This window comes from Cyprinus carpio, chromosome B7 (assembly GCF_018340385.1).
Source record: "Cyprinus carpio isolate SPL01 chromosome B7, ASM1834038v1, whole genome shotgun sequence".
NCBI lineage: Eukaryota > Metazoa > Chordata > Actinopteri > Cypriniformes > Cyprinidae > Cyprinus > Cyprinus carpio.
Window position 1 is genome coordinate 8,812,790 of NC_056603.1, and position 25,294 is coordinate 8,838,083.

At 38.7% G+C, this 25,294-nt stretch overlaps 1 protein-coding gene and 1 long non-coding RNA gene across 6 annotated transcripts; one reads left to right on the top strand and one right to left on the bottom strand.

The window, feature by feature from the left end:
• Positions 1 to 842: 842 nt before the first annotated feature.
• LOC109109228 (zinc finger protein 638-like) lies at positions 843 to 23,769 on the top strand. 5 transcript variants are annotated; one of them, XM_042727073.1, is made up of 26 exons: positions 843 to 1,104; positions 12,451 to 13,891; positions 14,662 to 14,723; positions 14,826 to 14,864; positions 14,988 to 15,364; positions 15,463 to 15,686; positions 15,867 to 16,010; positions 16,755 to 16,853; positions 16,935 to 16,993; positions 17,128 to 17,254; positions 17,339 to 17,531; positions 17,612 to 17,643; positions 17,758 to 17,892; positions 18,010 to 18,141; positions 18,368 to 18,409; positions 18,492 to 18,623; positions 18,850 to 18,966; positions 19,076 to 19,101; positions 19,200 to 20,916; positions 21,038 to 21,097; positions 21,176 to 22,078; positions 22,162 to 22,462; positions 22,569 to 22,886; positions 22,969 to 23,091; positions 23,266 to 23,387; positions 23,535 to 23,769. In XM_042727073.1, exons 1-26 carry the CDS (start codon positions 983 to 985, stop codon positions 23,616 to 23,618), a joined length of 7,131 nt encoding a protein of 2,376 aa, XP_042583007.1. In that variant the 5' UTR covers positions 843 to 982; the 3' UTR covers positions 23,619 to 23,769. The 5 variants fall into 5 exon arrangements, with proteins under 5 accessions (XP_042583007.1, XP_042583006.1, XP_042583009.1 ...); XM_042727072.1 differs by having other exon boundaries at positions 844 to 1,104; positions 17,128 to 17,531; XM_042727075.1 differs by lacking the exon at positions 843 to 1,104 and adding an exon at positions 10,137 to 10,267 and having other exon boundaries at positions 17,128 to 17,531.
• Positions 2,181 to 3,253, bottom strand: LOC122137926. Its single transcript, XR_006155139.1, has 3 exons — positions 2,996 to 3,253; positions 2,488 to 2,564; positions 2,181 to 2,371 (listed from the first exon to the last, which is right to left on the bottom strand). It is a non-coding gene; the product is annotated as an uncharacterized LOC122137926 (long non-coding RNA).
• Positions 23,770 to 25,294: the final 1,525 nt, after the last annotated feature.

Below are 25,294 nucleotides of genomic sequence, written 5' to 3' on the forward strand. Positions count from 1 at the left end.
ACTATCCTTGAATATAATTCCAGACCATAAATATTGGACGATACAAAGGACAGGTGACATGATCTCGAGGCCTTGGAGTGCTGCTAATCAGTGGGATATTTTAATTAAATTGTAAAAATTACTCAAATGAGAGTAATCTTGTTAACATATCTATGAAAATGAAAATTTGCAAGAGATTGAGCCAACACATGGGGTCAGCAGTCAGCTATGAGAGCAAGAGAGACATAAAAAAGAGAGAGAGGAATGGGGGCATAGGATATGGAAGGAAGGAATGTATCTTTAAATTACCCTTTACCAAGCAGGGAGAGAGGGAAATACCATACCCCCCTCTCTCTCTTTCTCTCTCCCCTCCCTACAGACATCCAGCATGTGACACTTTGGCCCAGCTACAACAGCTGACCGACCCGGGTGGCAGAAGCCGTGTGACTTGAAATCCCAGGACACCCTTTGCAATCCCAGCCTGATCTTTAATAGCTGTCAGCGAAGACATCTAGGATGGAGAAGTTCTTTGTTTTGAGACTTTGCTTTTTTTATAGGAGTATTTGCAACATATGAAACTGTCATTTTTGTCAACAAGGCAATGCCAGCTTGAATTTATCAAATCATTTGCTGAAGAATGGACGTCTAATGAAGATTCTCTACCTACATAGCACTGGATATTGTTATTATTTTGGGCCTTTTTTTTGCCTTTTTGTGACCCATTACAATTATTTATTGCCCTTTCACCAAATCATTTTATGTAGCAACCCATAAACAATACCCTGTTTCCACCTCCAGGTAAGGATCAGCAACCAATCAATTATCATAACACTATCCACAACAACCATTTTTTCATCCTTCTGAAAGTTTTTTGTGAAGCTGAGACTCTGTATTCCTGTGCGTCGGCTTATTTGTGGATTTTAAGGTCCCTTTGAGGCCCAGAGCAGGTGTGAGTGCTACAGGAGCACATTTGCCCTCCATTCAGCTTTTTAGGGGCAGAAGCATGATAAAGAGAAATAAGAAACTAAATTCCCAAGATGGCTCAACAAATGCTATCACAAGTAACAATGTCAACAAACCGGCCAATAGCCTGGCTCTCTTCTCGCAACCGAATACCCCAAACAGGTAAGTGGAGATCTGTTTTAAAACCAACCTATTAAACTGATTTTAAATCAGTTGTGATTTCTTAGGAGCTGATCCAGATTCAGCGCTTAAGTGTTACTTGTGTCTGAAAATGTGTGGCTCTGAAACAAAGACGATTAAGAAATGTCATTTGTGTTTGTCTCCCCTCTCAATCTGTTTAATTCACTAACCTGTCTGGATGTGAGATTTGTTGCGTTTTGTGTCCTACTCATGTGCCTGCTTTATGTTGAAACTTTATGTTGACATTGAATCGACTTTAGTTAGAACAACTTTTCAAATGGATATCAGTGATTATTTACCTACACTGCAAAAAACACTTGTAAAAATCCTTAAAACAAGATAAATGTATTTAAATTATTACTAAAGGCTTGTTTTCTTGATGTATCTCGAGTGTATTTTGTCTTAATTTTCACTTGCTTTTGTAAGTTCAAGTTTTTTCCCAGTACAAAATTTACTAATGTTCAAGATACAGTCTATGAAAACAAGTCTTAATGTTTTACGCTGTTGCTCAGTTACATGTATTTTGTTTTAATGATTATTACACATTTTAACCGATAAACAAGGCAAACATACTCATTAAAGAATATGATTTTCTGCTGCGTAGTTCTATGAAATGAATAAGCATTCATTTGAATATGATTTGCAAAGTCTTTAAAAAGATTTTTGGCAATGTCACATCAAATCAAATTTGCTGGTGAAGGCATCTATTATCATAGTCTAGTCATGTCTGGTTTCATTCCTTTAGTGTGAGTCAGTATCCCCTGATAGCAATAGTCTAATTATATAATCCATGTTGTATTCATTTATAATGGCCCTTAGACCAACTAGCATGAAAAACAAGAAGCTCAAAGGGTTGGTTTTCTGCAGCCTGCAGGGACCAGCACCTGTTGTGTCTGTAGTTTACTATGCAAAGGAATGTCATAATCATGTATAAAATGCAGTCTTGAACCTTTTAACCCAACATGAGCTTTATAGACAAGTCTGTAATATAATGCCACAATCAACATGGTAATTGTTTTAATATATCTGAAGTACACTGTAGAAACTGTTACCTTTTATTTTATTTCGCCATGAACACTCCCTTTGTTCTTGCGAGCTTCATAGCTTTACATTTGGGGCCTAGATTTATTCTCTTGATCACATGACTAGAGGATACGGTTGCTTACTTCATGTTGCATTCCTCTTGTCACTCAGCCCAGATTAACACTGGTTCAGATAACATTACACCTACAAGATCTCCCACATTAAACTGAATGAAAGACACAGTCAAAACAAAACAAGGACCAAAATTAATCTTCAAATAAATCTAGGTACTGTACATTTAATTCAAAGCAGTATTTACTATTAGGACTACTTATAAAGTACCATGATTATGGACTGATTGTTGCTTTGGTATGTTCCCCTCCATCCCCATCTGAACTGGTTGATGTAACCCATAAATGCTGTGGATGAAAGGATTTTGTTGTTCTCTCTCCAATTCACATCCTTTTCTCCTCCCCTATTCTTTACGCTAACAATGGATCTTCCTCTGCTGTCTGGAGCAGTGACCATAAGTGCATTGCTCTAACACAATCTAACTCTGATACTCTGTAGATTAACAAACCAACATGTTTTAAAAGATGAACAAATAAGGCTAACATTAAATTGCCAAAAAAAAAAAAGTTTTGACTTCATTGTGTTCAATCCGTTGTCCTGTCAAAAAAATATTCAGGATTCAATACAAATTCTCTCTATTGACAGCATTTGTGTTGTAAAAAAATTACATGATATAAATACATGAACTATATGAAAAGGACTATTTAAATGAGCAAGACTCCATCCACAATCATATCATTAATGCATAGATGTTAACTGCCTACAAAAGTTGTCTTACCTCAAAAATAATGACAATTTCCTTCCTTTTATCCATTCATCTTCTACTTGCTTTAGGGCAGTGGGGAGGGGCTGGAGTCTACATTACAACATGAATAATAATGATTTGTACTTATTGAGTCATGTGCTTAAACATACAACCTTCATATTTCCACTTTTACAGTTTTAAGGGGCCTTGCCCAGATTACTTTCATTGTTACTGCTTTAATGTAACATGTAACTGTAACTTACAATTAGAGAAAACAGCACAGTGGGAAAGCTTGTTGCTAATCCGTGACTTGTGCGTTTGACATTTGCACACAATGGTTGTGAGGGACTGAGGCAGAGACTGTCTGGAGAAGCCCACAATGTGTCCGCTGTGGTATTCTTGTAAATTCCATTATGCTCAAACTGATATGCCATTTCCATCCCAACACACTATGACAGCTCATCTTTCAGTTGTAAATCGTTTGTTTTCTTGTCACTGTCCTCATCATCACTGCAGAAATATCATTATTAACCTCAATATTGTTAATCGATCATATCATTCTCAGTGTCATATGATCATCGAAATCTGCATTTTCATTATACTGATCTTGATAGCAAACTAATTTGGAATTTAGATAATCATGACACATTCACAAAGCACATGAGGCAAAGAACACAATGTCTTCCTGCTGTCTGTCTGGATTACACTACCACAACAAGCTGCCCGCTCCAAATAGACCCTTGAGCTGAAGGGCCAGTCATGTCAAGCAGCTGAATGCAAACTCAATAAAGCAGCTACACACAACGCATGATTACACTCGTAAATTCAGCAAACAGCAAAGGGTCATGACTTAAGAGATGGTGAGCTAAACCATGCTGAATGATGACCTTCATCATTCACCTGCTAGCTGACTATCAGTTTAGTTCTGATAAAATGCAAGCGAAGGAATCTTCCAAAAACAATTATATGGACTGTTGTATTATAGAAGGTGACAATCTGCTGTCGCTTCTCTGTCATCTGATTGAGTCCAGTGATATGGCCTGGAATATGAAGCTATGGTGATGATCCCATGGCTTGACGAAAGTCTGAACACAGTCTGAAACAGATTTATGACGCTGGTCTGTTTGTTCTGGAAGCAGTCACAGCCACAGGCTTATGCCATTGATTGAACGTTGACAAAATAAATACCATGAGATTATAGATTCTTTCCTCTCTCCTCTCCCTCTTACATTTGCTTTCCTCTGTATATACCTCAAAACAGCATAAAAATGCCCAAACAATTATACTGTAAACTAAATGGCCAAATCTGTGGACCTCACACATACAGTAAACTTTTTGGACACCTCTGTGGTGTCCAAAAATAATGCATGCCTTTAAAACTGGAGATTTATGAGGCAGAAAAGCCAACTAATTTATCATTATGTCATCCAAATTAGGTCTTGACGCAACATTGGTTTTCATCCTGCTGCTAAAAAAATTAAAGTGCCATTTACAAGTGTGATGAATATTAATACCTATTTTAAAACCAATAAAATAGCAATTAAAAATAAAAAACAATTGTACACTACTAGTCAAAAGTTTGGAATAATTAAGATATTTAATGTTCCTGGAAAAAGTCTTTAATGGTTTCCCTGCATTTCTTTGATCGCAAATACAGTAAAATTAATTTGGTGAAATATTTAACAATTTAAAAGATGTTTGTTTGCTTGTGATGGCAAAACAGTTTTCAGCAGCCATTACCCCAGTCTTCTTCAGTGTCACAATATCCTTCAGAAATTATTAATTATTGCTAACATTTGACTGGCTGTGTGTGTGGTAACTATTTACTTACAATTCTGGAAGGTATGAATTATTCAATTTATCAACATACGAAAAGGAAAATCAGCTGACGGAGTCAAACTGAAGATAAATATGGGAAGCAAAGTCTGACGAACACCTTGCAAGGTCCATTGGCAGAATTAGACGTGTTAATCATAGTCTCATGGCACTAGCTGTTAACAGAAACTGAATACTAGAAAGTTTCATGTGGTTCCTTTTCACCTTTCACACTGGACAGAGTGACATTACCTCGTAACAACCAACATGGGAAAAAAAGTAAAATTTTATCATAAAAATGTATTCGAATACAGTATCTATATGCTATATCCTGTACGATCCACAAATATGTTCTTAGCACATGCTGGCATGACCTTGGCTTTCGGCCTTGGTTCAGTTTTAATGCCATAAAGACCGTAGATGGGCTTTAGCGGATATCTATATCTGGGCCCCTAAACAAGATTGATGGGTTCCTCCTTCAGAAAGGTTACATATGTTTTTGGATATGTTTTATGGGCATGCATGATTTAAAGTGATTGTGTGTGTGCATGTTGAGAGCTTGTGGCCCTTACAGTACCACAACTAGAATTACACATCTTATAGTGCAGGCATAAAAAAATGTTTGCAAAGCTTAAAAATGGTTATACAAGATGATTAATGAATGTAACCGTTTTTAGTAGTAAAGGGCTAGGTGATGGTTCCATTAACTGGCCAGACACTCTTGAACACTGTGCAGGGTAAATCAGAGAAGCTATGCTGATTTAAAGGGTGTCATGTCAACACAGTCAGTCCCAAACCTCAAGTGCAAATACAGGGTGTTCACAGCTTACCTACTGGACTATGCCTTGCTTACTACTTACACCAACTTTATATAACTTTGACTACTGTTAAAACTGATTAACCTATAAAATATTAAACTTGAGAGACTTTATACAAATCACCATAGCTCAAAAAACTGTAGTTTTACCAAACACATGAACCTGGAACAAGCTTTGGAAGAACAGGGGTTAGATGAGGACAGCTGAAATAAGGAGCAAGCTGTTTTCAGTTACAGCAGAAAAGATGGTGAACATATCTGGGGACACTGTTACCAGGAAATGCCTCGCCAGCACAATTCTGAAATGGCGGGTCTGGGAGAAGGTTAAAGGGGTTGTGTTTGCATGAGGGTGTGTAAGTGTTTATCCGTGTGTGTCTATACTCTGAAATAGAAGGTGTCGAGGTGCTGAATGAAATCATTTCGGATGGGGTGACGAGACCAAAGCCCACTTGATCTGAATACGGAAACATTAACCAGCACATTTGAGCTAACCAGCAGATATCCATAAGAAATCATGCTGTGAGAAGATGTTCTTTCATGCTAACAACCAAACCAAACATTAACATTAAATTTACATTAATATAACCATATATTTCTTTAAAGAAATAGTTCACCCAAAAATGGAAATTAGCATACAATTTACTCATCCTCAGTTCATTCAAGATCTAGATGAGTTTGTTTCTTCATCTGAACAGATTTTTTTGCTCACCAGTGAATCCTCTGCAGTGAATGGGTGCCGTGAGAATGAGAGTCCAAACAGCTGATAAAACATCACAATGATCCACAAGTAATCCAATACGAGTACTTTCTCTTCAATACTGCTATTCAATACTGCTCCAGTGAAAAAGTCTGAAACAGGAGAGAAATATGCACAGACCAAACACAGTTTACAAGTGAAAACAGTTCTAAGCAAATATGTTGGTGAAAGAAAACAGGGGATGGACTTTTTCACTGGAGGAAGTGTTAATATGGACTTGTATTTTGGCCAGACATAACGGTTTAAAAAAAAATGTTTGTAATTGATTTGTTTCTTACAAACATGCAGCTTTTCACTTCACAAGACGTTAATTGATGGACTGCAGTCATGTGGATTACTTGAGGAATATTGTGGTGTTTTTATCAGCTGTTTGGACTCTCATTCTGACGGCACCCATTCACTGCTGAAGATCCATTGGTGAGCAGGAGATGCAATGCTAAATTTCTCCAAATCTGGTCCAATAAAGAAATAAACTCATCTACATCTTGGATGGCGTCAGGGTGAATTTTCTTGACTGAAGCAAATGATTCATGATTCAAAAATCCATGTTTCAAGATCTTTAGAGAAACTATTCCTTTAAGTGATATAATATTAATGTACTAACAAAATCTGCTTTTCATATTAAAATGTATAATAATAACCATCATAATAATATGATTTAAAATTGAATGTTACTTGATCAATCAGAATTCGTTGCAAGTGGCCTGTCCATAAAACATGGCCAATAGTCACATATAGACGGTGCACAGTGTCATACACACGAAGACAAACAAAATGATGAACATAAATAATCTTAGACATACAGCCATGCAGCTAATTGTTTTATTTAAATAATAAACTAATCTATTTTTAATATATAATAAACAACAGAATGCACAATATATGATGTCAATTATTCTTTGATCTGACACAGTAAACCTAGACGTCTAAAATAAGACCCAGCGAGTTACATGCAGACTGAAAATACTTGTAGCCTGAGCTCCATCTGCCATGAGGACATCATGTTATTGTGACCTTTTAAGAACTGAAGGGCTCCTGGGAGAGTCTGTTCAGTAGCGCTGAGTGGTAGTTATTCCCCCAACCCCGGGAGGGCATTTATTCTTATATTTAATTAGTTATCTGTTAACGGGACCCCCTCACAGTCCATATCATCTGCCATGCCAGACAAGGACAAATGGTGTCATGCCAGCTGCCCATAACATAGCTACAGTACGTGCAAAGTCGTGTGCCACAATAATGCTTGAAGGGGACGGGATGAAAAGGGTGAACCGTTTATCTAACTCTCACGCTCTTGCTTGAAGTGCAAATGACACCTTTCATCATGTCTCTTTTTCTTTCTGTCGCTCATGTCTGAGTGTTTGCAATGCATCCAGTTCTCTCTCTCTCTCTATGTGCCCAAACTGTTATTGATTGAAATTGGCCCCTGGTGCTTGAATGATTTTGGTCTGTCACTATGCTGGACCTGGATGTAAACCAGGGCCAGTGAGAAAGATATGGAAGAAAAAAGAGGGACAAAGGAAAACTTAGATGAGTGTGAAGATTAGAAGCAAAGTAATATTCTCTTCTGTGTCTTTCACTGCAATTAACTGTTTAGTGCTGAGTCTCCCAAAAGCATTAGAAGCCTAAATAGATCGTAGAAAACATTGGTGTGAATCCCTTCTACAGTCCACTTATAATGTTTCTGGGAAGCAGAACACAGACTTGTTCTCCCAGTTAACTGATCTCAAGTCCTGCCCAGTAGATTAGCATGTGGTCAAGCACAGTAAATACTCAGGGTGTGAGTTTAGGATTGCCAAAAAAGAAAAAAAAAAGGCTTAATGAGCAAGCCATAACTGAGTAGCCTTACTAACCTACATTACTGTTGAAATCAAAAGTTTAAGCACAGTAAGATTTTTTAAATATATCTGAAAGAAGTCTCTTATGCACAGCATGGCAGAACTTATTTAATCAAAAATGCAGTGAAAACCGTAATGTTGTGAAATATTATTGCAATTTACATAACTGTAAATAAAAAGCTTAAATACTTTCAATATATTTTAAAATGTATTCCTATGATGGCACATGATCCTTCAGAAATCATTTTAATATGCTGATTTTGTGCTTAAAATAAGAAGTAACAAGAAGTAACACTTCTTAATATCATCAACATTCAAAACAGTTGTTCTGATTAATGTTTTTTTTGTTTTTTGTTTTTTTTATGGAAACCGTGATACTTTTTTTTTTTTTATTAACAGAATTGATTTTAAATAGATCTAGATTTCTGTAACAAGTATTTACTGTAACAAGTCACTTTTGATCAGTTTATTGTGTCCTTGGCTTGTCTTACTGACCTCAAACTGTTGAATAGTAGTCTATACAGTATATCAGCAAGGAAAATGTGACATGTATGAAAACAGGTTCACACTCTCACAAATTGACAGCATGCTACTCTGGACTACTTAGAGAAGCCTCATCTGAAATGATGGCCAAAGAGAGATCAGAGTGTTTTTCTTACAGAACTGAAAAATACAAAATAAAATGCACCTGATTGGATAAGCAGTCATGTTCCATTGAAGCTAATGGCTTTCTATGAAACAACTATAAAATAAGATTTAGTCTATTGCTCGAGTAAGACATTATGAGCTTATATATTTTAACATTAAACATTAAAAAAGCATCTAAAATAAACTGTACTGGAAATATTTGCAGACAGATAAAGGAAACGTTGTTTATTCATGTTTATTTATATCTAAATGTTTAGCAATGGTCAAAATAATATGTTACATGATGTAATCAGGGTTAAATAAAGTTGCTTTCCAGTCTAAGCCAGAACACTTGGCATAAATTTCACCTAAGCAGAATAACAGCTTTCTTATTACTCTTTCAGTCATGAAATTACTAGCTTCCCAACCATACTCTTTCTAAAGGTAAGAACTCGATGAGTTAGTTAAAGCTGAAAATCAACAATGCAGTCAATGCAATGTTTCTAGCAAATGATTATGGTAATGCAGCATCAGTGATATCATACTAAATGTCCTCAAATAGTCTAAATAACAATAAAAAAAAATACACTTAAGAATATGAATAGAAATCTGCCTTTGTGCAGAAGATTAGACGTCAAGAACGTCAACATACAGCAATCCTGACTGTTTTTTCTTAAAGTGAACTTGTATTTAAATCATTTGTGTATGTAAAAATAGTATACATTATATAATATAATAAGTTTATAGTATTTAAAAGTGAAGCATTTTCGAGAACAAACAGATTTTTGGGATTAAGAGGCAGTGGGTTTGTTTAATTCACTCAAATAGCCAAATCCTAAGTTCACAAAAGCGTTTATAAGGAGCCAGAAGTATGCTTTCACAATGGAAAAGTTATAGTTCTCTGGAAAAGTACAAATTCCTCAAAACTAAGCCTACATATAGCAATCAAGTACAGTTATTAAAGTACTTACAGCTGCTTTGTTAAACACTCAGTGTGTGCCATGACGTCATCAGTCATGCAACCTTAGACACATTTAAAATGCGCTAAAATACACAGATATACAGCTTCACTGAGGTATGTGGGAATGTTTGTAGGCCCACATTTAGACGTGATGATTTAACCACCAGTCTCTGCCTGACTGAAAGAGAGTCAGACTAGTCTCAAAGATGGACAACACTGCCATCTCCTGGACATCCTTAAAGCAAAACGACCCTCTCTCTGCTGTTTACAATAATAAACATTTATTTTATTAAAATTAGCCTACTGAATAATACGTTAATATTTGAACAACAAGTTAAAGATTGGAAGTCGGTGCTTCTTTACAGTCTCGCTAGAGGTCAGGTTTGATTGGTTTTCCTGACTCGTAGCTCAACTCCTCGATCGTTTGATCGCGTCTGAGACGCAAGCCGATCGTCCCCCGAGAGCGGAGCGTTTTCCTCGTCGGATTTACACAGTAAGATTTTGCATATTAAAGTACGAGGTATGTTATTGTAGTGCATCTCACCTGTGTTGGGAACCCTTCTAGTGTAAATGTGGTGATTGATTTGTGGAATAAAATGATTTTCCTCTATAAAAATGGCGACATCGACTGATCGGGGTAAACGACACACTGAGGGAGAAGCAGCAGAGCCAGAGGCCTGCATTAAATCGGGATGATTTCATGACCTATCTGCTCATCAGATCACTCTTACTGCGTGTCTCATGCAATTAAACATCGCTTTTTACTTTGTATGCGGCACACTGGCCACAAAAACACCACCCACCCACCCATTAAAACGATGGAAGCGTTATAGATAATTGTTTTGGTATAATGCCTCACACTCGATTGGTCAGCTGTTCAGTCTCATGACAAGTATCTGTTTTAGCAGATGCAAATTACATGTTATATGCTCTACATTTGCAGTACATGTGCTCTATTTTTGTCAAGAGGTGAACCGAAGCAGATGTTTGGGTTATAATATTATCATCTTGTGATTCTGTGTCGTTCTTCATAATGAGCGGAAGAGTGTCTCCGTTTCAATGTCCAGTGGTTGACATTTAATACAAGTTTAGGCCTGTTATCAGAAATGGCTGCTGTATGAGGCGGTCTGTTAATGTTCAGAGGACATTTTGTGTTCAGTCGCTGGATGGCGGGCTCATGTCTGTCTGAGCCGGTTTCGTTTTGCAGGATTGAGAAAACCAAAGACAGAGAGTGCAATCTAAACCCAGTGGTTGAGGGCTTCAGATGGATGTTGATGATGATGCGATTTTGCTTACGTTCTGTTCATTTCTGATATGTAGACTGCTGCGTTTTAATTTTGTGCATGCATGTTTTTAATTAATCCGTCAACATCAGAATCAAAACTGCATTAATTAACTTAATGCACAATATTGGTTTTGATGTTTTATGAGCAAAAATGGTTGAATAATATTTCAGCTAAATGTAGGAGATTGGTGAATAATTCGCAGTAAGATCAATAACATGCATTTAGAAGAAAAAAAATCTGTCATTTTAGAAATTTCATTTTATTGCAAACTGCAATGGCAATTAACTAAGATTATGGCAAATAAAGACAGATCTGAAGTTGGAAGATGAATTTTCCTGCCCTACAGTTTTTATTTCTTACTTTAGTTTTAACTTGCAAATATGTAACATTATAGATGTAGAATTGGTAGTTTATGCTGTTTCCTTTAGATTATTCTGCACTTTTATTATTAGATAAACTTGATATAAGGAGAGATGAATTGTAGGGCTTCGCCACTCACATCTTTGATTTATTTGATCTGGACTGCATGTCCCAAAAGCATTATATGCTATCTATAATAGATCGTAGAGACCATTGAAAAAAGCAGCCCTGGTTGCAGGTTTGCCCAGTCTGTGTAACAGAACCTGAGCCCAATTGGTACTTAAAACCAGGGGGTCAAAACCTCCTTCCAGGGCTTTCACCTTGCTAGAAACGAGAAGCAGACAACAAACCATTGGCAAGAATATAAAAGTAGCCTAATTCTGCAGTAAAACCACAGGCTTGGCAACACTGCCTGTTTGCACAGTTAGAAACTGATTTATTTCAGAAATGTTCAGTGCAAAGGCTCTGTAGGTTTTGTTTTGTTTTGTTAAACAGAAGTAGGTTCTTCCCTTAATTTTTTCAGTGAACTGTTCACAAAGAGTCACCTTAATGATCTTTGTTGACAGGGATGGACAATATTGACAGTCCAGACTCTAATCACATCACACCAGCATTAATGTAATAGGTCAAAGTACTGCTGACAGGTTATTAATAAAGTACGGTTGCCTAGTATCTATAAATTATCAGTCTGGCCTATCATGTTGTCCTTTGTTGAGGTATGTTTGTCCTTCCCTGTTTACATTCAGGCGAAAAAAAAACCTACTAAAACACATGCATGAAGGTTGTGTGAAGATGCTCCTAAACTGTGATATTATTTTGCTTTGTCTGTCTTGTCCTTTTTGCTTGATGTTTTTTCTTCTTCAGCGAAGACATGGAAACGCTGTTTAAAACCCTGAAGCTGGAGATTTGAGATTGTGTGACAGAAGGAGAAAATGGTTGCATCCGTTTTTGCCATTTCTGTGTGAGGACATGAGGACAACAAAACAATAACCCTATCTGTGTGTTTTTCCCCCCCTCCTAATTTTTCCAGCTTTTCATTGTTCTTGGAAAGTTGTGTGCCCCCTGTTGCATTGAGGCATTTTGGGAGTCTGCCGCTTTTAGGCCCCGTCTCCCTTCAGCTGGCACAGATAAAGACTCAGTTGGCACTGCACCAGCTGAATGCAATTGCTGGCACAAGCGTCACTCCGCCTGCAATTGCTTCCCCTGCTTTGACCTTGCTCAACTTGCTCAAGGTCACCATGTCGCATCCTTTATATAATCCCCGCGGAGGGCCGTTCCCCAGTGGTCAGAGACCCGTTGTGCCTGGCCAGTATGGTCTTGGGTCACAGCCTCGAATGGAGCTGGGGGCAGCCCGTCTTGGCCCGGGTTCCATATCCGGTTCTCGCGGGGGATTGATGGTCAACCAGCCCTTCTCACTGGGACAGCGGCAGTCGCAGATTTCCCCAGATCTCGAAGCCGCCATAGACCGGAACCTTCGGGGAGCCCGCGAGGAAGTTCGCCTTCTCACTCAAATTCTCCAGCAACCCAAAAAAGCAGATCCCCGCATGAGAGAGGATGCAAGGGATGAAAAGCTTTCCTCCGGCAGTGGCTTTTCAGGGACTTCGCGATCTGATGAGGTGGACTGGTCCATATTCCAAGCCCCAGGCAAGCACTTTGCATCTTCAAGTTTGGACCGTCCTTCCAGTTCTTCACAGCTGTTCCCATCTGCAAGTTTTGTTGGAGGATCAAGTGGTTTGGACAGCCAGCCTCCGCCGGAACAGCGGCCTTCACGCTACACCTCTGAAAGTGCCAGCAGCATCCTAGCGAGTTTTGGACTCTCCAATGAGGACCTAGAACTTCTGAGCCACTATCCAGATGATCAGCTGACCCCCGACAACCTACCGTTTATTTTACGAGACATCCGAATGCGTAAAGCGAAGAGGGACGTTGATGCGAGATCTGACTACAACAAAGTTATTGACTATGGACATTCTAGTAAATTTGACTATCCTGAGGAGAGCCCGGATGGCTATGCAAGTGAACACCTGCCTAAAGAGTCACCAAAGTTTGTGAGGGAGGTCTCTGGACCACCCTTCAGTGGCATGGACATCACAAAGCATCCTCAGACGTGTCAGCCAGCTCCAGGCCCTGTGCAAGTTCCAAAGCTTCAGAAACCTCCACCAGGAGATCCAAGACCCTCCAAGACGATTCAAACGAGACCATCTGCATCCCAGCCTATTCTGCAGCCTTCCAGTCGACCTCCTCTACCTCTACAGATACCGCCTCAACTTGGTGTTCTTCCTATGATGACCGTTGACGATATCTCCAGAGGTCTGAATGCCAACTGGATCCCGTTCCTTTCCCCTCCAATCAGCGCGCCTGCCATGAAGAGGCTTCCAACTCCGACCATGATGAACGATTACTCAGCAGCTACACCAAGAATCTTTCCTCATACATGCTCTCTATGTAACATTGAATGTATCCAGATTAAGGTGAGTATCTTCTTACCCAGTAGAGTGTCTTTTGAAAGCATAATGTGTCTTGCTTTTTTGTATGTAAAGGGTCTCACTTCCTGTTTCATTCATTTAAAATGTGTTGATGAACTTTGAGCTAGAACTGTATTAAATTTAAATAAAATGTCAGAAACCTGTACTGAAATTTTAATGTTTGTTAACTTCAATTGCTTATTAATTGTTGCAATATTATTAGCCAGTATGCTGATGTGAATAGAGTAGATAATAACTGGCTGGAAAAACAAATGTATCTTGACTATTTCAAGCCAATTCCAGTTCCAGAAGGAGTTTTATCAGTCAGTTTTCTGGAAACCTGGGAAAACCGTGATGAAAAACCATTTGTTGAAACCTAGTTTAAGACTTTGGACTGGTTGAAATAAATACTGTACCTGCTGTGAAGGCAGTCCTGATGACTTTCCTCAATGCAGAAGACAGAATGCAATCTCCGTCTTCGTAATACCTGAAGCAACGCCTTGGACTTTTTCATGTTGGGAAAAAAGTTTTGTCTTGAAAATCATGGACTTTTTGTTCTAATGACACTATAATGGATTTAACAAGCTTTATGATGTTTCGTATTTGGACTTCTTGTATTTCTTTTTGTTTTGTTTCGTTTTTAAAAGTTTTTCACTACATATTCAAAATTTTGTGAATCTTTTTTTTTTATATATATAATCAGTTGCACTTTTTAAAGAACTATTGGTAATTAAAGCAAAGACTTTGATAATTAAAGCGTTTTTGTTTGATCACAGGACTGGCTTGAACATCAGAATACAAATCTTCACATTGAGAGTTGTAGACGTCTTCGGAAACAGTGAGTGCTTTTATTGATTGGCTTCTATTGTTCAAGAATTCCATTGGATATTTTCTTGTTAAACTGCTAACGGAAAATCATGTCCTTGTTTTGTTATTAAAGATATCCTGACTGGAATGTTGAGGCTGTCTCTGTTTCAAGGTAAATCGCTATCATATATTGGACACTTAGGTCTAAAAATAAAATTCATCTTATAATTCACAATAACTGTCCAGATATTAAAAAAGCTTTTAAATTCTCTTGAAAATCGTCAAACATCCACAGACCTGAGCCCAAAACTGAACACAGCAGCTCAAAGCGCCACACTCAATCGCACTCATACTCCAGATCCCCCAGTCCGAAGCGCCACCATGACTCCTCAAGCCGCCGTAAGCGATCCCGTTCTCGCTCCCGCTCCCGTTCTCGCTCCCGAAGCCCTAGAAGATACCGGCGTTCCAGAAGTCGCAGCCGGTCCCCTCATAGGAAGTCTCGAGGCAGTCCTTACAGACGGAGGACCCGTAGTCCACCATCTCAACGGTCAAGGTCTCCAGTTTACAGTAGGCGCTCTCCTGTACGCCGTTCGAGCCCCCGGCGGAGCAGCCCATCCTGGCACCAGAGATCTAGCAGTAGTGAACGATTGGCCATGAAACTCATGTCATCAAGTAAGACCTTTTATTGCAATGCTCTTGCTATGTGAAATATTCAGTTTGCTTTGAAATCACTTGGTGTACTAATGCGTTAAGTTCATTTCTTACAACAGGTGAGTTTTCTTCAATCGCAGACAGTAGTACTTTGAAGGCTGTTGTGAAATCCTTGGCACCAGCCCTGCTGGCTGAGCTAGCAAAGAAGAAAAGTAGTTCCACTGCTTCCTCATCAAAGGGCAGCAGTAGCAGCAGTAGCTGGAAACGGCCGCCCTCTCCTAAGAGAGCAGAGTACTCCAAGGCAAGCAGAACCCCTGTCTCAAAGTCCTCCAGCACTCCAAAGGTACATCCTATTACAGTTACAGGCTGTTTGTTCCTACATTACTTTAGATTTAAGGGTGATTGTATTGTCGTATTTCTATCAGGCAGGGTCATTAGAAAAAATAGAGATGAATGTAGGTGTATCTGTACTAATAATTATGCATGAAATCTAATTGCTATCTTTGTTTCTGCATGATGTGAACCGAGACCCAAGGATGCCCCTGGCACATCCTGTTTGTTGAGGCTCATTGGAATTCCTTATTGGACCACAAGCAAAGAACTGACTGATGCCATTGAGCCTTTTGGCAAGATTTATACTGCCATCCTCCTCAAGGCAATTAATGAGGTAGAAATAATGTGTTTATCATTTGTGGTTTTATTTTGCATTAATCTTTGAATGTACAGCACAGTGCAGGTAGTTAATTAGTTGCTTGGCTACCTCTCTGTAAAATGTGGCCTTCACTGCTTTGTACTTCACATTTTTATGTCAGATTTAGTAATTTATATATATGCCTACACAAATGCCCAGTTCATATCAACAAAGTTCATTTGAATACTTTTTTGTGGCCGTTTGTATTTAGCTCAGAACATTGAAACATAACTTGTATATCCTTTGTTTATAAAAATACACAGTACCATTCAAAAGTTTGGTTTTGGCAATTTTTTTTTTTTTATGTTTTTGTGATGATCACCAAGGCTGCATTTAATTCTTCAAAAATACAATAAAAACAGTAGTACTGTGAAAATTTAATATAACCATTTTCTAATTTAATATATTTTAAAATGCAATTTATTCCTGTGACTGCCAAGCTTAATTTCCAGCAGCCATTACTCCAGTTTTCAGTGTCACATGATTCTTTAGAAATTATTGTAATATGCTGATTCCGTGCTCGAGAAACCTTTCTTATTATAACCGCAGTTGAAAACAGCTGTAAAACCACTGCTTTTGATCAATTTAATGTGTCCTTGATTAATAAAAAATATTATTTTTTTTTTGTTGGTTAATTTTATGTTTTATTTTTTTAATATGTGCATTTATAATGTAGTTGTTGTAGCTGTTGCAAACGTATGTGGTTTGCACTCTCTTCAGGCCTCAGTGTGTATGGAGAGAGAGGAGGATGCCAAAGCTTTGCTCAACTGTAAGAACCTGACAATTCATGGGCAGGTTATTAAAGTCTGCATGGAGAAGGTATGTTTGACTCTGTCAATTGCCCTCACAGATGAACCATACCAAGCCCTGACGTTAAATCCAATTTGTGCATTTTTGTAGGATGCAAGAGATGATGATGATGGGAGAAAATCTGTTAAGACCGAAAAACCTTATAAGAAGTAAGTGCTCATGCATGCAGTGGTTTTGCAGTGCACGTAGATATAACTGTTGACTTTTATTTTTCGTGTTTTCGAATTATGCATAGAAGTGTTATTGTAAAAGGTTCTGTAAATGCGTTTGTGTCCTATTACAGAAAAGAGGTGACCACAACAACAAAACCAATCCAATCAGCAAAAGTAAAGGGTGCAAACCCGGTTAAGGCACCTCAGACAGCAAAAGCAAAAGAGGTGACAGGTTCCAAGATGTCTCACCTAACCAAGGGAAAACCAAGTGACCCCAACAAGACGTCTCAGGTACCAAAGGGAAAACCAAGTGACCCCAACAAGACGTCTCAGGTACCCAAGGGAAAACCAAGTGACCCCAACAAGACGTCTCAGGTACCCAAGGGAAAACCAAGCGACCCCAACAAGACGTCTCAGGTACCCAAGGGAAAACCAAGCGACCCCAACAAGACGTCTCAAGTAACCAAGGGAAAACTGAGCGACCCAAAAAAGACTGTTCAGACAGCTAAAGCTAAACCCCCTGCTAAGGGTTCAGGTAAGTGACTGCGTCTTCATCTGTAATTCTTGTGGTCATGCAGGACAATCTGTATAACATTTATTTGTGTAATTTGGCAGAGACAGCCGTTGCAAAGAAATTGGTAAAGAAGGTATGTTATTTTGTGTTCTCTGTCTAAACTGTTTTTGTTGTTGTTTTTTTCCTTTCACATATAAAAACCACTCAATTTAAATCATCTACTTCTATTCTTTTTCTTTGACTACAGGAAATACCCTGGCGAAAAAATGTAGTTGAGATTACAAATCTTCCAGAGGAAGGGGTTACAGAGGATGACCTCACCAACCTTGCTAAACCATATGGCTTCACTGCAACTCCTGTCATAGCAATCACTCAACAAAAGGTAATAATATTAGGAAAATATATAGTTTTTTTTATATTATATCATTTTAATATGTATATCGTTTATTATATTATAGTGTATTATATATTTTAACAGTATTTTTTTATACTTTTTTAGGCCTATCTGCAGATGCCCAACACAGAGGCAGTTGAAGCAATGGTGAAGGCCTACTCTGAGACCCCAGCTAAAGTGCAAGACAATGAGATAACCGTTAAGATGATGATGCAACCTATTGACCTGAGTTACACTGTGAGTGTGCACTCCATCTCTACGTAATTCATAGGACAATCCGAGGATAACATAGAATAATCCAAATTTATTGAACTTTGTGTTCTCACTTAAAAGTGCAATAATAATGAACTCTCTGTGTTGTCAATCAGAGAGAGAGCATCATGTCTCAAGTACATTTATTTATACTCGCTTGATTTATTCTGGTTAGTGTTGACTGAATGTTTTATCTTTATCTGCCCCAAAGGAGTCAGTATTCAGAGTGCTAATGGGCATGGAGAAATCGCCTGTAAGTAAATGCCAAAATATATCATGTATCCTGTATCACCTGTATCATGTCTCAGACTCTCTTTTTTCCCTGCTGACCACAGGAAATCGTCACATTGCCAGAACGCCTTCTCATTGTTTGCAATGTACCAAAAACACTTGGGGCAATCAAGGAAGTAGAGAATATAATTAAACGCTATGGTGCCTTCAAGAAAGTTTTGCCTCTTAATGGCAGGGTAAGCACCTCAAATTCAACTTCTATATTAATTAAACAATCTTATTTTTATTTGTTTCTCACACATAATATCTTTGAAGAGAAACAGGAAAAACAATAATGTAGTGACTATAAACTAATGTTGTCTTTATCTTCCAGTTTTTGTAAAATCTACTTTCTATTATTAAAGAGAAATGTGAGATCTTAGCTGACTGTTGCAATATTGTTTTATTTTGTTTAAATCTCAGATTATTTTTGAAATGGAGAATGCTACTTCCGCTAGGACTATCTTCACTCGCTTCCTGAAGTTTCGATGTGTGGTCCAGAACAGTACCCTTAGCTTCCAACTAGCCAAACCAGTCAAGGTAGTTCAGCTGCTATTGTCTGCCATTTACATGTGTGGCATCACCACAGAGCTTTTACAGAGGCAATTAATTAAAAATACTACTAACCATGTTGTTATTTATTTAACAGTTTAAAAAGAAGACTGAAGCAAAAGGGTAAGAGGGGAGAAATCAAATATTTTGCTTTTAATTTATAAAAACGGTTCTGGAAATGTCAAATTGATTTTCTCTCTCATGTTTAACTCTCCTCTTAGAGCAAACCCTCCTGGTACAACAGCAGCGACAATAAAAAAAACGAATACCGTCAAAGCCCAAAAGGTAGTCGCTGCTGCAGCAGCTTCTGCTGCCTCTACTGCAGGTCCACCTGTCACAAAAGACAAAGCTACAAAAACTAATGCTAGTACTGCAGCTAAAGAAGATGAAATTATTGTTATAAGCGATAGTGAAGTAAGTTTGAATGAAAGTGTTGGTGATGAAAAGATGAATGCTGATACAGCTGCAACTAAAGTTACCGCAGTTCCCAAAGACATTAAAGTTGATGGGTCTGCTAATGCAGAAACAACTACTTCTGAGAATAAAGCAGAGAAGGATACCCAAGCTGTTAATGAAACTGTCATGGAGACCCCTGAAACTGAATCTGTGATAAAAGAGCATGAAGCTGCATCCTCAGTTCCCACGGCTGAATCTAAGATTGAGAATAAGGAGCTTGAAGTTGAATCCTCTATTCCCTCTTCAGAATCTGCTGTTTTGGTCCCTGCAGAATCTGCTGTTACAGTTGAGTCTCCAAACACAGAGCATGAAGTTGGATCTCCAGTTCTTGCTTCAGAATCTGGAAAAACAGAGCTTGAGGTTGCATCGGCTGTTTCCGCTTCAGAACCTGCAATTTTAGTGGAGTCTGCAGAAGCAGAGCATGAATTGGCTTCCTCAGAAACTTCCATTTCTATAGACTCAACTGATCAAACAGGGACATTGCTTAAGAAAAACGATCAGAATGTTCTGCAGGCTGAAGATGTTCCCAAAGATCTGGTTCCTACATCTGTGGAAGAAAGCAAAATTGACAAATCAAAGTTAGAAGAAGACAATAATGTTGAGTCCAAGTCAGAAATGGAGATTGGTGCTTCAACTGTTAGCAGTGAGGAAACTGCAGTAGAGGGCATGGAGACCCAGAGTCCAGAAGAACCTACCAAAGGCACTGATGTCAAAGAAGATGTTTTGGAAACTCACAAGCTCAAGATTGAAAATGAGGGCCAAACGAATGACTTGAAACCAACTGAACCTTTAGAGATGGACATAAATCCTCAGTCTAGTAATGAAAATGAACCTGCTGAAGAGCATGTCCCTGCAGCTGTTGAATCTGACTCCATTCCAACCTTTGATCCTGCCTCTGACCTACCCTCCACTTCTGATCAGACAGTCAGTAATTCATCAGTCACAGTTACTTGTGCCTCAAACAGTCCTCAAAAGGTGCTTGAGCCCTTCCAGATTGACGACAATTCTCTGGACTTTCCTCCGGTTACGCAGGAGATTTTGAAGGCCCTTGAATTAGCTGTCCATCAGTGTCGCTTACAGTCTTCACTAAAACGTGCTGAAGAAGAAGCCAGACAGAAGGCAGAAATGGAGAAAAAAGCTGCAGAGAAGAAAACCGCTAAAGGTCCGTTGAGCTCAAAGAAGCCCGCTCAAGCAACCAAGAAGACTACTCAAGCGGAGAGCAAAAAGATTCAGAACGAGAAAGAGAAAAAGTCTACGATTTCTGGGTCAAAGAGTAAGCCTGCAGACACCTCGTCCCCAGAGAAAGAGCCAACATCTAGACACAGGAGCAGGGGTAATTCTGAAGAAGATGGCCCTAGCACCAGGCGTGGGGGATCTTCTGGGTCCTCCTCCTCACGGAGGAGCAGGCGGGAGTCCACTCCTCCATCAAAGCATTCAAGCCCTCCATCAAAGCGTTTAAGGGGGCATGATGCTGATCACAGGGTGAGGTGTACCAAGTGTAAATAGCTATTGTTTTAAGATGTTTAAAATGGTACCTAGATGTTTCTGCTTTTATTAATCACTCTGAAATTTTAATCTTTCCGCTTGATTTACTTGCTTATAGAGTCATAGCAAAAACTCACAGCCTTCGAGGAGTCACTCAAAAACAAGGACAGCTGAAAAGGTAAGTGTCAAAATTTAACAAGTCTGCAGTCTAATGACTGAAGATAGGCATTGCTGATTAAGAATTTGTGCTTTCCAGGAAAAAGATGAGGAACTGTTTCCATTTAACATTGATGAGTTTGTGACCGTTGATGAAGTAGGGGATGATGCAGAGGAGACTGTGGTCTCGTATACCGAGTCTTCAGTCAAGGATGAGAAGATTGAGGATGAACCCCATTCCCACGACATAGTCTCTCCTATTGCTGAGTCAGATCCAGCTGATCAAACAAAACAAACTGACAAGATTGTTGCTTCTAAGATAGGAAATCCTGAAGTTATTGAATGTGCAGATAAAATAGAAGCCAATATTGAAGAAACCACATCAGCTGCAGAAGTTGTTGCATCTCCAAAGCCAGAAGAGCAAGAGTCTCAGGAAGAGATAGCCGATGAACCACTGGGAACAGATAGGATGGAAACTGCCATTGAGAACGAGACAACCAAGCCTTGTACTGTAGCAGAAAATGCTTCAGCAGAGATGGACAACAATGTTGAGACCCTTCTAACCATGAAAGAAGACCCTGACATTGGGACCTTGGATGAGTTAGAGCCAAGCGAGTCAGTTACTTCCTCTCCTTCACAGAAGGAACTCTGCCCACCAACGTCTGCAGAAACCTTAGAGAAATCAGAAGATGTACATCCCGAGGAGCCCGAAACCTCTGCCCCAGTGATGGACAATAATGATGAGGCAACTGAGATTCCATCCCATGATGCAATGGTCACTCTTGATGAGGTCAGTGAGGGTGAGGAAGATTTTCTCGATGAAACAAATGAGGAACAGCATTCGAAGGCTGATGAAGTGCCTGAGACACTTGTAACGGTTGATGAGGTTGGAGAAGATGAAATGGGGTGTGAAGAATACCAGCTGGACAAAGAACTTCAAGGCCTAGTTACACTGGATGAGATTGTTGATGAAGAGGAGGAGTTTTATTCATTCAATCCTGAGGTCAGTTTTTTTTTTTTTTTTTAAGGCTGCCTTGGTTTGGTTAGTTCTTCTAAGTTGGCATGACCTCTTCTTTGTCGTTTCAGACTCTTGTAACCCTGGATGAGGCCAAGGGTGATGATGAGGAGAACGAGGAAGTGGAGCATAGTGAAGACAAGCCAACTACCCCAAGCACCACAACACCAATCATACCAGAAGAGCCTGTGAAATCACCAAGCCAAGAAGAGGATGCCTGTGACCTTGAAGAGCTCCGCAAGATGAACTTTGTAACTGTGGACGAAGTTGGGGAGGAGGAAGAGGAACAACCACTCAGCGAAGATGTCAAAGAGGAGAAGCAAGTTAAAAAGAGAGCTACAAGGGCCAAAAAGAGAACACGCCAGACCCCAGGTGAGTAAAAGAGAGAAAGCAGTTTCTTTCTGATTAAACCCTCATATTAGATGCATTTCTAAGTGCAAAGTGGCAAGCAGGTTGTCTTCTTTTTGCTCTCTGTCAGTGAGGAGATCCACAAGAGGTAAAAGAGGAGCGACAAAGATTGCTGAAGAAGCAGAGGAGCCCGAGACGAATGCGGAGTGTGAACCAGAGGCAGCTGCTTCCGTAAGCGAGAGTCCTCCGGCAGCTGTCGAATCCATGGATCTCGAGGTTAAGCCAGAACCGCAAAAAGCTGAAGCCGTGAAAGTTCCTGAATCATCGACTGCAGAGGTCTCTTCGGGGTCAGAAGAGGACAGGACGAGAGCTAAAGATGATGACTCTGCAAAGTCAGAAAGTGATGCTGTTGACACACCAGTCTCTGACAGAAAATCCTCTATCAAAGGTGTTTAATATCATTGACAGTTATTTAGCTTTTCTTTTTACCATTGTACTTACCTATTCCTTTCTTCCATTTTCCTTTGCAGAAGAGTCCAAGCAACGGCGGGAGATGGAGCTGACACAGGAACCGGAGGCTAAGAAGGCCCGCTCTCATTCCCCTCTGATTGAAGACTTCACCTTGCCGCCGTTTAACCCAGACAATCCCATTGGTAAGAGATACACTAGAAATGATGCTACCATCAGCACCAACCTTATTGGTTTTATATAAAAATATAATATATATTTGTTTGATAATGCTCTGAACAATGACTGAATCAAATGCATTATCACAACATTACCACCAAGCAAAGTTAATTCAAATTTTTTTTGGTCATGTTTCACAGGCGTTGACTTTGTGGTACCCAAGACGGGTTTCTTCTGCAGACTCTGCTCTCTATTCTATGGCAATGAGGAAACTGCTAAGAAAAGTCACTGTAGTAGCCTAAAGCATTACCAGAACATGGAGGTACAAGTTAATTCTGAATGTTAACTGCACTTTAATTTCTTACTGGTTTAAAATACTGGTGGTACTTATTTAAATTATAGTACCGTTCTTATTCAAGACTGAACATCTATTTATGTAGTTAAATTTTCTCCTCCTCCTCTCCTATAGAATTACTACAAGAAGCTCAAGTCTCAGAAGCAGGGGGGCTGCTCAGCACAGACAACGCCCAGTCATAGTTCCTCTTCTGAATAGCCCGTTAAGAGTTTTTATCCTCTTTTTTTTTTTTTTTTTTTTTTTTTGTTAACAGATGGGTCCAATTGTTTTGTTGTAAAGTTTTATTAATTTTTCTTGTTTAGAATGAAATGCATTGGCTCATGCTAAATAAAGGTAACATATAATCAGACATGTCTCTTTACGTGCATCTCTTAAAAAAAAAGAAGACGGTTCTCGTGAGTGCGGATCATGATCTCCTATACGAAGTTACTTAACACAGTGGTTCCCAACCCTGGTCCTGGAGGCACCCCAACACTGCACATTTTGCATGTCTCCTTTCTCTGACACACCTATTTCAGGTCTTGAAGTATCTACTAACGAGCTGAGGACCTGAATCAGGTGTTTCATTAAGGAGACATGCAAAACTTAGTGATGAGGTGCCTCCAGGACCAGGGTTGGGAACCACTGACTTAACAGATTGATGCACCAAATTAAAAAGATCAAGCGCGGTGCAAACGGCGTTGTAGAACATCTTTAAGTTTTGAAATGTCTAAGACATTGTTGTCTACAATGAAAAACATTTTTGTAATGATGTCTTCAAAAAGGGGTGATTACAAAGTAGAAGGAACCCGAAAGGTCTGTAGAAAGGTACAGATGAGCTAAAATCTCATGCTATGTACCATATTAATTAAGACTACATCCTTAGAAGTGTTTGAGTGCTGAATTTTGCACCAATAATTATTTATACAGAAGTCAATTTTCACACGCATATCTAGGTTGTCAACGGTCCTGCTTCTGCGTGCACCATGTTTGAATGTCAATTTGAGTTTGCAGAAGCATAAATGAGATTTTTTTTTGTTCCTGTTTTTATTATTAAGCTTTAAACAGCCCCAGTTCCCATCAACCACGTTTGGATAAGTAAATGAGATTTCATTTTGGAGTCAACTATTGCTTTCATGTGATTTCTTCTCTGCCCACAATCATGGTAGGATTATAAAGATTTATGTTCCTTGTCACAAACCTAATGTAAGACTTTCGTTTTACTGTTACAGCTTAAATGCGTAATATGTAGCAGACAACAACCTTTTAAGGGATACTTGCACACTAGATTCAAGATTTTATTTGTCATGTACGAGTTATATGACATACAACAAGCAGTGAAATGTAGGTCTGGCATACTCTTTTTAGACTGTGCAAAAAAAATAAAAATAAAAGAGAGAAAATTAAATACAAATAATGAAATATCCAAAAAAAAATTAAAATCAAATAAAAAATAAGAATTAAATACAAAAAATGAAAAATATAATAATAATAATAATAATAATAATAATCAAATAAAAAGATAATTAAATACAAATAATGAAATATACACAATATATTAAACTACTACTACACGGAGGGCATTGTTAGTCTTTCTTTATTAGTTTGTACTTGATAGTCCTAGTACAGAATGTCCAAGCACTCTTTTCAAAAATGATGTACTGCTTTTAGCTAAAAGTTAATGCGATTTCTAAAAATAAAATAAAAAAGGAAAAAATGGTTTAGAAGGGGTTAAGAAGAACTGCGGTCATTCCTGTGGTTGAAGATTTCAGTATGAGATGAAACTTGATTAGGAGAAAAACACATTGTTTGTTATTAGATTACCATGCACCCCAGAATGACCCGTTTTTTATCAGTACTCGTATTTCAACTTTTGCATGACAATCATTGCATTA